At 40.8% G+C, this 16,817-nt stretch overlaps 1 protein-coding gene across 5 annotated transcripts in view; it reads left to right on the top strand.

The window, feature by feature from the left end:
- NT5DC1 (5'-nucleotidase domain containing 1) overlaps nucleotides 1-16,817 on the top strand; it is a 999,625-nt gene that overhangs the window by 134,860 nt on the left and 847,948 nt on the right. For all 5 annotated transcript variants that reach the window (XM_069234556.1, XM_069234559.1, XM_069234557.1 and 2 more), the window contains 2 exons: nucleotides 4,938-5,047; nucleotides 10,680-10,759. In XM_069234556.1, the coding sequence (XP_069090657.1) occupies nucleotides 4,938-5,047; nucleotides 10,680-10,759 (190 nt within the window). The remainder of the gene's footprint in view (nucleotides 1-4,937; nucleotides 5,048-10,679; nucleotides 10,760-16,817) is intronic.

A 16,817-nucleotide genomic window follows, 5' to 3' on the forward strand; every position in this document is an offset into this window, starting at 1 on the left:
AGTAAGCGTGATTTGTAGCAGCCTGTCACATGTCACTCTGTCACTTCTCAGGGAAGTTGTGGTGGAACAGATCTCACACCTTTTTCTCAGTTACACAAGTCTCATACATGCACAAGACAAACAGAAGTAGGATTTGGTTCAATACATTTTATTGAAGCAAATACCTTCTATGTAAAAAGGCATGAGTTGCGATTATTAGTACAATAAAACACTACACAGTTATTGCGATGACTAGAAAAGTGAAACAGATAAAAAGTCCCAACATTCTGTCACAATAGTGAGTCTAAAATCCCTATCTGCACTACTAAAAATCTATATGAGAGCAATAGCTGTGCTAGCCCTAATTTGCCCAATATACTTTCTGCAAGGAACCCCTATCCCCATAACTGTGCGATAGGTAGAAAGGCCTGTTGGTCCGCTGGCTGCCCTCCCAAGTGGATAGAGAGAAGACACCGGGTTCAGCAGAACTGTGACAACAAGGTGCAGCATAAGATGGCTGGCTGACTGAAATGTCCCCTCTGCCTTAGTTTGGGCAATGTGTTGTTCTAAGAACTGCCTTTTCTGTGTGAGGTAGACATAGTACTTTTTGGACCGCCAATACTCTGTAAATAATCATGCACAACACTGGGCGAAGCACAAAATTAAATGTCATGCAAGAAAACTAATAACAAATTCTGCCTGGAAGGGCAACTGATAAAAATAATAAAAACATCTCTATTAAAATGAAACTTTGTTAAAATAATAAAAGGAGTAAATGAAATGCAGCTAAGTGAAAGGGCACAGCCCTCAGCCCGAGCTAAAATAAATGTGCCCCTTTAAAATACTAAAAAATTACCCCACAACAGATGTTGTGATAAAGGCTTTCAGACTCCTCCTAAAACAGATGAAAACAAGAAAGAAAACTAGAGCCCTACTAATTGTGGTGGTAAAAACAGCAAAGTGGAGAGAGTGCATTTGGAAAGCGGCTAACTAGAACTCAGCAGTAATATGGGAAATAATACAACTTTTGCTTTTTTCTGACTTGAGCCAGCAAACACTGGCCAGACAAAAGCTTTAATGGCCATTTAAAAAGAATTGTCAAAAAGAGATTTGATCAACAATGTGGGTTACCAAGCCAAACTGAGTGCTGAGCACAATGGCAAAATATACCTGTTTTCCCACCGAAAAATTAGCAAGGGTCTCCGTGGACTATCTGGGACCAACTTCAGGCTGATTGCATTTGAGACATGGAGCAATGATGGATTTGAGAAGGACCCTTTGTGTGGACCCCGCCAGACTGATCAAGTTTTTTTTTCTCGAAGGGATGATGTAGAGGTTGGCTGGTAGCCATCTAAAATCATTCATTTTTTTCTGTTTCTCTGCTGTCCCTTTCCCACAGAGTCCCCTTAGAGGTACTGATGTATCTAGGAGATAATACTACTGTGAATGAATATATATGATTGTAGAGACATAAGAGAGGTTTGGCAAAAATTCCAGTATGAGTCAAGGTAATTTTTAGGGATGAGCGATATATTCTGCTCTGCCAGCGGAATACGCTTGTAATCTGGAGTTCCAGGCAAATTCTGCGAACGGCAGGGTCCCGGAGGTTTTCTCACATGCGGCTCAAAATAGTATGGTGGTGAGTGCAAATGAGATTTGGCGTCCCCTAGCATGATTTTCAATCTCTAGGAGGGCACCAGACGAGATTTCTCCAACGCGGCTGGGTGTGGAAGGTTGTGACGTTTTGCGGTCAGAAAGCTGCTGCTTGAGTAGAAAACCTACTCGAGCAGAAGCAAAAACAACTTGAGAATCTGTGCCTTTTGCTGCTCCACGTGGTGCCATTCACACTGTGATAAATCACAGCACGAGCAGTGTAAGATGCCTATTTCCACCTGATCATTGAATTCTGTGGAGACTCGCAAAGGTTTTTGTAACTCTACAGAATTCCATGGAGTAAAACACTGGGAGTTATGCCCAGGCCTGGTAATTTTGTGAGTTTTTGTGATGCCTCGTTGATTCATTTCTAGTTTGATCGAGCTTAATAAACAGATTTAAACCTAAAATTGAAATCCAAACTATCCGACTTTGTTCCAGTTCCACATTCTTCATGTCCAAGGAAGGGAGTGCTCCAAAGAGTACTTCAAGGACTGCTCTGTGACCAGGAGTGGTGTGTTCTTAACAGCCTGTGCCTAGTAGTCTGCCTGCTCACTGAGAAATGGTAGGAGTCTGCCTGTCTGCTGGAGCAGAAACTGTCCAGGAGTAGAAGTTCAGCTTGTTTCTGGTAAGGGGGACACCCAGAGAAAGCGGACTGCCTGACTGCAAGCCAGGAGCTATCCAGACTATCCCCCCATTTTTCTATGGTTCCCTGCAACTGGCCCAGACAGGGCTGAATCTGCCTTGGTGTACTGATCTCTCCATTTGCATCTGTAACTGCCTCAGGAAACTGATTGGCTCAGTCGAGGCAGCAACTGCCTTGACATGGAATCATAACTGCTATGATGAGTGGCCGCACAGTCACAGTGGTGCCACGGCCTGCCGACCTACACTGGGCCTGGATGGCCACATTTGTCATGTCCTAACTGGTGGCTGCCAATTTTCTACGAAAAACTCTGCACTGAAATTATTTTCAGGTCTGGCCTAGACACAGCTCTGCTGTTTCTTCAGCTCTGCTGTTTCTCCTGCTCATGTGATAAAAAATTATTTAAAAAATCCATAGATGTATACAAATGTAGAGTTGCTTTAAGGCAGCCCTCTTCATCTATTGTCTGTTGTACAGTCAATCACATTTTGCATTCTGCCACCACACATACAGAGTGCGGCAGTGAGTCAGTCCATGTCAGCTATTGGCTGCCTTGCACTGAAAGTGAAGGTATTTTGCGTTATCAAATATACTTCAGTGAGATGGCAAGTGGGCCAACACTTTACTGGCCGATGTTGTTTTTCTTCCTTTTTTAAGTCACCCATATGTCTTTACACTTTGTATTCTGGTTACAGTAATTCAAAGCCAGTGATATCCATTACAACTAAAACGGGTTTATATAATTTTCCAAAGAACACCTTCCTCCTAGAAAGCGTCCTTACAGGTCTTTTAAAATTATATGTAATTAATATTTTTATATAAATTGTTTAAAAAATGGCAATTTATGACTTCCACGTTAAGGCGGCAACATATTTATGTTTTTTCTTTTCCGTTTTCTTTTTGTTGCCTAAGCTTGCTATAAAAAAAATGTAAACATAAGATTTGTACTCAGTTGAACAGTGTTGGGTTGAATGGTGTTTCTCAGGTTGCGTCTGTCTGTCATTTGACAAAGCAAATGAGGCACGCTCCATTAGCAGTTTGAATTTTGAGTCTGTTATGAGCAGTGTGTAATTAAATTATGGTTGACTATTGGCTTAACGCTTGTGCTGCTACCTTGTGCCTGGTTCAGAAAGTGAAACTATATCTAGAATGGCAGATGGCCATTTTGTGCTTAAATGACTGGTTGGTTAAGTATGCATGCCTGTGTTGTATGTAAGGTTTAGGGCGCACTGAGAAAAGCACAATGGCTTATGTTTGTGCTATTGCACACCGATGTTATGTGCCAACTGAAGCAGAAAAGGCATATATATGAAAAGATAGCCTGTTTTGTGGGTCATAGCTTCTTACTTACTCATGAACTGAATGGCTTTCCCGCTGCGAGTGTGTTGAAGCACTGCATTCTTAGCCCAATGTTCTGACCTTACTAGCTATAGGTTGCCATCAAACGTGTGCATGGAGCTTCCGGACGGAGAGATGTATGCTAACCGATGTTATAAATGGAGTACCTGTCAAGTCACTGACTACATGGGTGGTCAGTAGATCTATCTAGATTTTAGTATCAACCTGCCAAAATATTGACTACCATAATATCATGAAGGTAAGATTTATTATTGTTAGTTTTACGTATATGTACCTTGATAATATATATCATCAAGGTATGTAGATGTGGGGTTAAGGTAGTGAATGTATATTTTACTGTACATACTTACTTTCATGATATTATGGTATGTCGATACACGGTCCACAATATTTTGTTAGATCAATATTTGGTCCTTGATATCATAACATACATCTATGTCACAAGACTTACTAAGTGTATATAGTTATAAGTAATTCCTTTTGTAAATGTTCTTCATATGTCCCCCTTCCCTCAGGATGATCTTCATTATTTATTTTCATGTGTTTTGATGAGAATTGACAACAATCAATGTAGCACCTGTGTGTCATTAGTAGACTTGATTGCCTTTTGCCAGTCTCAGCTCAGTTTCTCTTTGGAGAAGGGATCCAGTCACTTGTCTGATTAGGCTCGATTTGCTTCCTCATTTAAGGTTTGCAGGGGCCATTTCGTTTGTGGCCTTTGAGTCATTGGGTGTGTAGCCTTTCATTTTTGTGAAGGGTTTGATTGCACCCTGATACCCACAAATGTCTTGCTCCTTAGACTAGCCAAGATTACAAATGCTAGAGGAATTTGAGGAGGAAAAGTTGAAGCTTAAGAATGCATTTTATTTCATTACCAATAGCCTTAATGCCAATTAATTTTCATATTCCTCATCACAGTCCTAAATCCCCTCCCTCCAATTTAGTTAATATCCTCAACAAATGTGGTATTGCTTAACTATCACATAAGGAAATTGAGGTGGCAAATCAGCTAAAAGCCTCCTCAGAGCAAGTCGAGGGACTGAAAATATATGAATATGTGAAACAGCAAGCAAGGTTGCCCATCTCTGTTCATGGCCTCACCCTCATGAAGTAAGAACTGTAACAAGGTAAAGTAGGACTTAGCTATGAATATCATTTGTGAGTAATTGACACTCTGTCATTGCTTTTGGGGGCTGACCCATGACCATCTATGCTACTAGTCATTATTTGTTGAAACCTTTGTGACTGATTCCTTTGTTACCTTTGTTTATTTCCATTATTGTTTCTCTCACTCAAACAGGGCAAGCCATGGCACGAAACACCTGTCCACAGAAGAGATAGTCAAACTCTATGGACAGAAAAGAGAATGGAAGCACTTCAAATCCATTAGTGAGGGATTCACTCGCTCAGGTAGAGTTAATGATGTATTTATAATTTGTTCTTTGCTAGTAGTCATCGTTTTTAAAGGAACATAAAGTCCGGCATGCATCCTGTGCTATCGTCCTCTCTGTTCCCTTCAGCTTGCCTTAATGTTATTACCTAATGCATTGTTTTTAGGAAGCACATTGTGACACCGTTGCACTGTGAGGAACGCCTTTTTTAGGTAATAGTAGAGATTGGGAGGGTGTGAATGGGTTTTGCTGGCTGGAGTGACTGTACAAAAGGGAAGTTATACCATATAGCACAAGACAGGTGGTTCTTCATCCTCCAGTCACCTGTAGCTCGCTTGGATAGTTTTTAGAGCATAGATAGAAACTGACAGATAGGTTATTTTTAATCTGTTCCTACACCACTTTGAATCAAACACGATCCAGCAACAATTAGGGAAAGGCTGCATAGGATCTGATGAAAGCTTAGGGATTTGGCACAGTTTGTAGTACTGAAACATGTGACCTGGATATGAATTGTGAGGAAAGTGTTGTAAACAACACACCCCACATTCCTTTTGTTTTTAATATTATGTAAGGCAGGTCTAGCCTTTAATAAAACTTTCACCGGTGCCTCTTTGTTAATACACTGTTAATCTTTCATGACCCTTCACACATCCAGATAAATGCTCTCAAATTTGAGCCCACCTGGCACTAGCTGGCGAAGGAGTATCCCTGTGAAGAAGCGATCCACTGCTGAATGCCATACAGATGGCTTTGCCTCAAGGGTGAATACTGACATTTTGCTCTTTGGTCTGGTAAACCTATTCTCCTTCTCCCACTCATGGCCAAAAGATCTGGCCAATCCTCAGCTTCAGTGAACCAAGCTTGTAACCAGGGTGTAACCTTTACAGATAACCGTGGTGGAAAAATCAACATTTTCTAACATACTACAACTACCATTTCTCAATTTCTACCTGAAAATCACACTGATACTGGCTGTTGTTCACTTCTAACTGGATTGCTGTAATGACCTTTACACAGGCCTGAGAAGCACATTTTTCATCGAGCTGCAACAAGTAGAGAGTCAGGCTGCTCGCATGGTCCTGGATATAAGGTGCCGTGATTATATTAAGCACGGCTTTCTGATCCCTCAACTGCCCCCCAGTGAAGGAAAGGACATCCTTTAAAACTCTCTGCATTGTTCACAAGGTTCTACATGACCATACTCTGAAATACATCTTCAGCCTATTTATACCATACCCGACCCTTAACCTCGGGTAAACTAATCAAAGTCTGCTAAGGCATCATTGATTTAAATACCAAAGATTTGAAGGCAGGTCACTTCATCACCAGGGCTCCTCCCTATGGGATTTATTACACACCCAACCGAAACATGAAAATGTCCCCTTCTAATTCATGAAATTCTTAAAGAGACATCTCTTCACACTGATATTCAGGTAGACCCCTAATTTTGCCGGCCAGACACCTCAGACTATACTGCCCAGTTTCACTGGGATTCAGACTTCATCAACAGTGTTAATCCTCTCGCAGGACTATTAGACAGTTTTCTAGATTGGGCTTTAGGTACTTCTGTACATTGTCTCTTCCTGCTCAACCACTCAGGCCCATTAGGGCCCACTTTAGTGCCCTGAGGCAGTCGAGTAGTTAGTAGCACTTAAGAAAATTCCCAAATAATTAGGTCAGGATTTGGATTCTAGCAACATTCTGATCATACACCTTTCTGATTATACTGGACTCTATCTAAAATCACTGAAAGTTCAGAGGCTCAAGTTGAAAGGCTCTGCATAGGCACTGGCTCTCTTTAGGTAAGCATTTTGATCTCTGTAGGGCTCTGTTTTCATGGTGCCACAGTTCTTATCTTAGAAGAGTTCAGGATATATCTTTACTCTTTCCTATTTGAGTTTATGTTATGAGGAAGCATCTCCTGAATTGCTCTGTTATATTTATTTTGAATGTGTTCTCAATTTCACAAAATGTTACTGTAACTAACCCAGATTCTGCTTTCGACCCAGTGCCTCACTGTTCCACTGAAGATTTGGGAGATTGCCCCCAGTCTGACATTTTCCACTTGACCACATTATGTAATTCTTTGGCACATCATTTGGCCTCACTGTGCTGCAGTTCCATAGTTTGCAAGAATTGTGAATACATACTAAGTGCTACATCAATGACTGAATGTTTACATTTTACAACTAGATAAACTCTCCAAGTCGTCTCAGAGTCAAAATGCTATGAGCTGTATATTTGGCAAACACATACCAAAGGTTGATTTGTTGCTCGTAAAATAATGTACTTATGTGAAGAATTTCATATGAGGAAATGTCTCACTGGGGCTTCAAGTAGGCAAGAAGTGGTAGTTCTAGGAATGGACTACCTTGTGAGTTTGTGTACACCAACAAAAATACGTGTGTTCTGCTTTCCTGCCCTTATTTCATAACCGAGCTTACAGAACCTCTCTGGAATGCACTTCTGAGTTTAAAGAAGACATTTATTGTTATTAGTTCTCCACCACAAGGTTCCTGAGAGACGAAATTAGTAGATTGGACGCACACGTTCAAAAGTAGTCGCAGCAATGAAAGCAAAATATATAAAAGTACTTCTCAGTTGCAATGTACACAGCAAATATATGTGATTATATTATAGCATAACTTAAAAGCAAAGCATAAAAGTCAAAATTCATCACCGTAGGGCCTATAGCTCAGCTTCATCTTTCTGGGGTCTGCAAGTTGATGACTCCGGTCAACTGCGAGAAAGAGATTTTCTATCCAAACGGGAGACAGGCAACTGACGTCTACGTTCCTGTCTGAAGTCAAGCAGATTCAATCTACCCCTGCTGTAGCCCAGAGTCATCCTTAAAAGAAAAATCAGTGTGAGAACCGAAGAACCTTGGAGAGTGGCCAATTCTCCCAAGCTCACTCGCTCTTAGACTGGATAGCGAGGTAAACATAAAATCTACGTGCTCTTATCAGCTAAGGTCTGGTGTGAAGAAAACAGCTTGGTCCATCTTGTGGAAAAACACAGCTTGGAAAAACACAGCTCATCTGCAATGTCTCAACTGCAATGTCTAACCCCACGTTAAAGCCAATAGGCAGCTAACCTAAATATCAAATGTAATGTCTAATGTAATGTCAAAGCCAATAGGCAGCTAAACTGAATACAGAATGTAATGTCTAATGCCATGTCAAAGCCAATAGGCAGCTAAACTGAATACAAAATGTAATGGCTAATGCCATGTTAAAGGCAATAGGCAACTGACCTGAAAACAGAATGTAATGGCTAACTCCATGTTAAAGCCAATAGGCAGCTAAACTGAATACAACATGTAATGTGCTACTGGTGAACATTGAGCAACTAATATGCGCAGTGGTGAAACACAAAGTCATTGGTCAAACACAATTAATAGCATCACAACGTGTTAATGGTATTTACCAAATCCTCTCCAACCCTTTCCCACCCCGGAAAAAGTTGGAAAGTTCCTTCTGACAAAGGCAGAAGGGATTTTTTTTTTCCTTGGGGCAAGATAACATTTTTTCCAGAAAAAAAAGAAATACATGTTTTTTGTGAATTTGCAGTTGCTTCCCTGAGGTGTATAAAATTGAATTCACAAAGGCTTGCTAGTTGTATGCCTGGAAACTTGCAAACGTTCCATGTTTCCAGACCTACTTCTGTAAAGGTTTATAAATTCACCAATGCACCATTATTTAAGAATAGGTCCGTTTTGATTTTACACTGCACGTTTTACTTTAGACTGATTCGCTAGCATTCTCATGATTATTTTTGTGATATTAGCATTCTTCCATCGCATGTAATTAAGAGATGCTTTAAAGAAATGGTAAAGGTATCCTTAAAAATGCATAATATTGTTGTGTGACTGTTACCTAGGTCTATTACATTGTATTTTAAAAGCTAACAAATTGCATGACAGTTTAGCTAAACTGTCTGCAACCTTTGTCTGTTGCGTTCAGGTTGCATAAGTGTTTTGCATGCATTGTATTCCTAAAAATAAAATCCACAATCTTGCTTCCATTCTTGTGCATGTATCTGCATATACTGAAGAGAGCATTACAAATATCTAGTAAGTGTTAACTTTTGTGAATATGTGTACACATTTTATATTGGAAGCACTGACAAAAATGCAAGCTGAGGTTATGGATGCAGTTTTTCCTTAGAGCACTCACTGTAACAGTAAAGATGTTGTGTTAATTAATCATTTATACCACTGTAAACATCTTATACATATGGATACATATCTGACAATCTTATTTGCTATAACCGTACTCTGGCACAGTATACTAGCAGCCTAAAGGTTTTGTTTCAGGAGATTGAGCCTTCTTCTCTTCTGGACAAAATAAGCATAAACTTATTATTCTTGAGTACAAAAAGTATGTTCTGGGTGATAGGAATATCACACCACTGTACTCACAGCTGCAGTCAGGATCCATTAGATTGACTCCGTAAAGTATGATTTTGTAAGATGGTTCTTGTAACCTGGAGAGCATAGCTTTCAGGGTGCTTTCGCCACCTTCACTCACTGGCTTTTCCCTCTACTGCAAGAAATGCTTTCCATTTGTCCTGGGCTTCAGGTATTTTGACCCACTCTAACAGCAGATGTCCTGTTCTTGCAGATTTGGACTAGATGGAGGTTCAGCTGAGTGTCCAGTGCCTGTTTCTGATGGCTCAGTGCCCACCAATTTCCTGGTGCTCTGGTCCTGTCTGTCGTATTAGTAGGTTTTTAGACGTGAACGTCAATTGGGGTCACCATGAGTTGCGGCTGAGCCCCTGTTACATTTCATAGTTTCCAATTCAGACCACCCCCAGCACCAAATTGCCCATTGTTGAGCCAAGGGTGACATAACAGGTTAACCTTGTGATATTGTCCTGGGTCAATAGGTGTATGGTATCACTTCTGCTACCCTTGGGGCTTTGGAGAATTGATATCCATACCAAAAGATTGTTGTTCTGAACGCAAACCTGCAAGTTATGCGAGACTTGCAGGTCATATCCTACGATGTGGAAGGTGTTACTTAACGGCTGTTTAAAGAAACCAGCAGTCCTTTTCTGTCATGAAGTATTCTAAACCTTTAAGACTCAGGAATGCATCACAGCTCACTTTGACCATCAACTCACCATCATGCTTACACCCTTGGTGCACTATGCTCTATTGTTGTATCTATCTGTTTTTTCAGAATTCCTCTATTTTCAGCAGACATGCATGATAAAAATATCCTACACTGTTATAAAGTAACAAAAATGCACCAGTTTGATCAAATAAAAACAGCTAAACATATACGAAGAAGTGAAACACGTCAATTGTAAAACCAAACACAAAGTAATGCAGTTTCCCCTCACTTAGAGCTCTTTGCCGAAGGTTACTATTAACACCTTTGAAAAGTGTAGTTACTACACAACGAGGGTTATGTTTATCCCGCCGAGAATGGATAGATTTTCTCTTAAAGTATTTCGAAAAAGTTGTCACATGGATGTTGTTTTTCTTTGAGTTCTGGGAAAGGGTCTAGAATTGGGAAACCTTCTCCCCTGAACCCGGTAAATACTGTACTTATCATATGCAGGTTATCATCAGTGTGTAATGACATACTTCCATGAACAGTTGTGTGAATTAACAGCTTGTTTCCTTCACTTTCTTTCCCCAGCTAAATATTACTTTTACGACAATTATTTTGACTTGCCGGGAGCCCTTCTCTGTGCACGGATCGTGGATTGCTTAGGAGAGGTAAGGCTTATGTTGCATACAATACTTTTGCAAAACAACCAGAAAACAAAAACAGAAGTGTGGGTGTGTACCTGCACTGAGGACATCTTGTGAACTTTTAATTAAGGTGGTCGTTACAGGTTGCAACCGCCACCCCTCCGCTTATCTCACAACCGCTGTAATCCTTACAGTCTGAACGTTCTTAGGAACCATCCACTGAGACAATAACACATTAGGTAGCAGAGGTGAGGAGCTTTTGTCACAAACTCCCATACAGAAAGCAGAAAGAAACTGATGAAAATAATAACGCTGAATAGCTGATTTTGTTTTTACTATAAATCATTCAGTTATGCATTATCGCATGTATTTATAGACTCTTTGGTTTGTGATTCTGGGATTCATCTTTTATAGTGAAAATAATATTATATGGCGATTATTAAAAATACAATAATGTTTTATTTTTTAAAAAGTTGTTTTTAAACTTGTTCTTATTATGACTGGAAGAAGGGAAGTACATGGCCCCATGTCTGGACTGTAAGCCTAAGACTGCATTCCACCTTTTAAGCTTTTAGCAACCTTTTCACCTTTAAATCCCCTAAGGATGTAAACAGATTGCTGCAGTGATACACATCTTTAAAGAACACTACATCACGATGGCGTAGAAATCTACTTTCACAATCTCCTAATTACTGTAGCCTTGCCTTTGACCCTGTACAGTGCTGCCCTGCCTTATGGCTAGGTTACCACCATATTAGTTGTTTAATGTGTTTTTCTTCCAACTGTGAATATGTTTGTATGTTAGAAATATAAGAAGACTGAAAGATGATTTAATGCCAGGGTTAACGGTAGGGATGATTTTTTTACATCCACATTCGCCTCGTCTGGGGAGTGAAGAGCCAAAACGTTTGCAGAAGGACGCCTTTGCTGTTTTCGTTGTTAAATGTTTGCACTTGGTTGAATAATTTTCAAATTCTAAAACAGGTAGTTTAAAGCATTAACCCAACTCAGTGCTAATATTGGTGAGATTTAGGCCCTCATTAGAACCCTGGCGGTCAAAGACCGCCAGGGCTGTTTCGACGGAAGCCCCGCCAGCAGGCTGGCGGTGCTTCTCATGGGATTACGACCGCGGCAGAAGCACCACGGTCGCACCGCCGGGACCAGCGGTTTCCCGCCACATTTTTCCTGGCGGTTGTAATCCCCCTCCTGCCAGCCTTTTCATGGCGGTATGAACCGCCATGAAAAGGCTGGCAGAAAGGGGAGTCGCGTGGCCCCCTGCCACGGCCCCATGGAGTTTTTCACTGACTGCATAGCAGACAGTGAAAAGCGCAACGGGTGCAACTGCACCCGTAGCACTGCCGCAACACCGCCGGCTCCATTTGAAGCCTGCTCCCGTGTTACAGCCGAGATCCCCGCTGGGCCGGCGGGTGGAAACTAGGTTTCCGCATGCCGGCCCAGCGGGGATCTCCAAATAGCCACGGGAGTGCGGCCGCGCGGCAGATTCAACTTTGTTGAAATGAGGGCCTTAGTCTTGTCCCTGGTCAGGGGAAGCCAGGAAGACATCAAGTACAAACATATTTTCGTATAATAAAATAACCTGCACAGCATCCGTTGTTAAGAGGCAGGGACTTTCGCTGACCTCTGAAAGATACGTGCAACATTAGACCCTCCGGGCTAACCAGAAAAAGTGGCATCCATTTTGACGTCTATTAAACTTTGCCAAAAACTAAGTACCTGCATTTCGGATGCATTGCTGAATTTGAATGCAGGAAACGTGGGTTTTAATCCAAACTTCCCCACTTGGCCTATTTGCATAAGCTTTTTCCAGATGGATTTATCTTCCTGTGCTCTTTCTGCCAAGCTTCGAAGCACCTAGAAATGTGTGAAATGTTTATGCTGAGTGCATTGAAAAACATAAACACAAATACTGAAAATTAAAAACGCATTTTGGGGTGAATTCATTTTTTTCTCTCTTTCCTCGGAAGTTGTTTCCATTTTTGCTATGCACTCTTCACTGTACTGTGTGGTCTCTGCTCTCACTTCTGGAAGCAGAAAAGCTATCTCTACATTGACTACAGGAGTCACTGCTCTTACTTGCACTAGTTGTAAGATGTTTCAAGGATGCCAAGGACTCCTGCTAATTAGAAAAGTTTAATGGTTTTTCCTGTGATAAGTGAGAACACAGGGCATCAAGATGTAGAAAAGTACTTTTGCATTTGTCCTGCAGGACAATTTCCAGTCCCTCCACACTTGTCTGACGTGATTTGCCTTTTGCTTTGGTTAGTGGTCCTGTAGTGATACTCAAACCCTGTTTTACTTGCATGCGATGCATTTCCTATGACAATTTAGAAGACTGTTAAACAGGGGTGGCTCCTTCGCAATGTTGAAGGAACGTCGCCTCCCTGGCTAAGCCAGCAGCTGAAAGATAAAACGATATTTCATTATCGCTTTATCTTTCAGCTGCTGGCTCAGCCAGCAGCATGTGAAGGGAGGTGTGGGCTGGGCCAGACACACATGCGCACTTAGGTTTTCTCCAGCTGGGCTGGAGAAACTGCACAGGCCCCAGGGTTGTGCCTGAGTGGCAGTCCAAGCTGCTCACACTAATCCTAACCCTGCTTTCATGCTAGGTTTAGCATGAAAGAAATGTAAGGATTTCTGGGAAATCACATCAGGGGAAAAGGAGCAATGCGGCAGGAGGCGGCGATGGCAAAAGGTAGTTTTTGTTATTTTATTTTTTAATCCTTAAGATTTGCGGCAGCCGCCCCTGCTGTTAAAATTTGGAGTTCAGAGAAGGGCAGAATTATGAAAAACACCAACTACTCCTTTACATGGCTTGTCAGATATTTTTATTTCCAGCTGTTAGGCATTTAGAGGGCAAGGCCACAGTCATTATCTGCACTGTGACTGTGCTGCCCCACTGGACTAACACACATCATGAAAGGTTTCCATAAGGAGAGCCTTGGTTCACCTCTGGTATTTTGGCCTGAGCAGCAAAGCGACCCCTCAGATAAAACCTTTGAAGTGTTATTCTGAAATATACAACTAAATATCAACAATTAAAAGAAATAAAAAACACGTTGATATCCACACCAGATGTAGGTAACTAGACAGCAATGTAAAGAGAAAAATGTTGTACTGATGAAGAAAAATAGTTAAAAGGTGCAAATGCTATTGAATGGATAAGTTATTCTTCAGTGGTAAAATCCATTGCATCAATAGGATATTTAAAAAAAACACTGATAAAAGGGCTGCTTCACCTCCACAGAGGTCCCAATAGGTCTAGGCAACCAAATGGCTAACCTTTGAGTTCATATGGTTGGAATGAAGCAGTGTCTTATCTCTGTGTAAATGTTTACCTTTAGGGACCAAAGAGGGCTTCAAGGTGTTGGATATAGGATTTAAGAGCACTTGTCAGGATTCCTCAGAACAGAGGCAGGCGAACACCTATACCTCCCATGCACCCTTATCGTAAACCTGTAGAGCCACGGATCCAGAGCAGCAGTAGGAGGAAAAATAAGGCAGAGGTGAGAGGAAAGAGGCTGGTACTGCGACCCCTCAAGTTCTTCTTGGAACAAAACTATATCCTAAGAACAGAACAATGTTCTAGCACCTTCCCTCTCAGGATTACTCTTGTAGAAGGATTAGGGGAACAAAAAGGCGGCAACCTTAGTAAGATATGTATAAACAATGATTCAGTTAGGATCATTTCCGGGTGATTTTATACCAATTCTTAGTGTGGCCCTGTCAGTGTCACACCTGCTACTTAATAGCTCTTGTATTTACATATCAGAATATATCAGATGTAGAAAAATGAAACCCCTCAATCCATACTTGTACATCCATCTTTTCCCGAATCAAACCGGTATGTAATTGCTTTTGGTGAAAGTGTTTCCTTTAGAGTTTCCAGAGTTCACTTTTTTCTTTTGAGACATAAGGTGCTCATGTCCCAAACTTTTCTCTTGTTTACCTATATGCATACCTTTGGGATGTGACAGTTTTATGCAGCATTCACCACCTTTCTTGTAGTGTGCATCTTTGTTTTGCAAAATGTATCCATGTGCTCAATTTATCCACAGTTGTACCAAAATACAAGGCTTAGGGGTATTGCTTAGAATTGTCATTTTCAGTTGATTCCTGTGTGCTCTATGAAATTGGAGCTTTCCTTTCTTTGCTTAGATAGATGTTTGAAAACCACAGTATGTCTTAGGTGTAGACTCATTTTCAATGTTTTGAGTTGACTTTAGCTTGGTGATCATCTTCTTCATGTTGTTGCATTGATTGATTGCACACTTTTTCACTACAACATTCTGCGTACTCAAACTCCAAAGGGCATGCACTTGAATGGTATTGGTTTAACTTAGTTTACTTTTCAAATTTTGTGTAATTCTCCTCCTTTATTCACATCTCTATAACCAATTCAGTGTACAAAGTCGGGTTTCTCTATCTATCTCTGAGCTTCAGGTTGGCAATAATCCAGATGGCATCTAACCAGGAGTCCAGTGACATGAGATCAACAGTCCTTTGTTCCAGGCACACCAACACCACTAATTAAAGGTGCTGGTTGAACAAGGAGCACAAGGTGATGGCCTGTGAAACAAAATCCTGGAATTTGGAGGGTTAATGCTTACATAAAGGAAGATGGTTATGTGGTGGATTGGATAGAGGACAACCTGAAATTAAACTACAGCACAGATAAGAGTGTGATCGATGCATAGAATTCCTGCCCCACTCATAAATAATTACATACCATATCTGGAATAAGAATACATTCTCAGCAGCACAGAACAACCAATCAGAAAGGCAAGGCATCAAGAAAAAAACTGCTCATTGAAGGGAATTCAGAACAAGCCTGAAGGGAGCCAGAGAAGAGATCTGAACCTGCGTAAGAACATGCGATCCGTTCATCTGGCTACTGCACTAGGAGGGATAGGGGACCAGTGATCAAAGTCTTGCACCAGGAAAGGGGCATGGAATCGAAGTCTTGCACCAAGGAATCAAAGTCTTGTACTGGGAATGGACAGTAGAAAAGGATTAAAAGCCTTGAACTAAGAAACAACAGAGGGAAGGTAATCAAAGTGTCTCCCTAGGAAAGGGCACGGAACAAAGAGTCATCAGGGCTGAAAGCTGTAACTGTTTCAAAATATAATCCAGGTAAAACAAATCCAAACCAATCTAGGGACAGGAACTGGTAAATTCACAGAAGGTTAATCCTACTGGGCAAGAGTGACTAAACAGAAGATTTAAAATGCTGATCAAGAGTTACAGTAAAGCAGAAAACAAGTGATACAAATTTAGGACAGGGGAAATAGCAGGGCTTAGTGGCATAAAGAGGACAGATAATATAAAGCAGTGATACCCAAGCTTTTTAGGACCACAACTCAATTTTTAGAGTAACAAACTTTTGTGACCCATCTAACTTTATTGGACTTGAGGTGGGGGATATTTCAATGTAACTAAAGCTTTACAGACAGCATATTTCCAATGTCCAGTAAATTTGCACAGACATACGGTTTTACTGATAAAACTATATCGCAGACAAATAACATTGTGTGATAATTGGGTTTCAGGGAATATTTGTCATTTGTGCATCACCAAGTAAAGTGTCTTGATTTGTATTGATTCTGGTAAAGTCTTTTCTTCCATCACACTTCAGAATAACATAAAATGTGATTCACTTTTGCTTTCCTAATTGTGAAATGTGTACAGTTCACATTTTACAGGTATTTACATTCTGTTGTCACATCCTACAGCATTTCCTTTCACTCTACCTTTACCTCAGCAAGATTGTCACACAATTCACTTTGCATTTCCTTCTGTGACTGCAAAGTGAGATGAATTTGTAAATACCAAAACACCAATTCTTATGTTAATAAAATAAGCTGCAATTTGTCAGAAGACCTAGCCTAACATGTGATCTCTGTCTGTGAAGCACAGCTAATGTGATACAATAAAGACAGAATTTTAAGGCTTCTTTATTAATTGCTTGCGCTTTTGTGACCCACCAAAAATAGGCTGGCGAACCACAGTTTGGCAAAAACTGACATTGTGGTCTCAATAGTTTGTAACGCAGGGCATCCAACAA

The sequence above is a fragment of the Pleurodeles waltl genome, chromosome 5, assembly GCF_031143425.1.
Source record: "Pleurodeles waltl isolate 20211129_DDA chromosome 5, aPleWal1.hap1.20221129, whole genome shotgun sequence".
Classification (NCBI taxonomy): Eukaryota; Metazoa; Chordata; class Amphibia; order Caudata; family Salamandridae; genus Pleurodeles; species Pleurodeles waltl.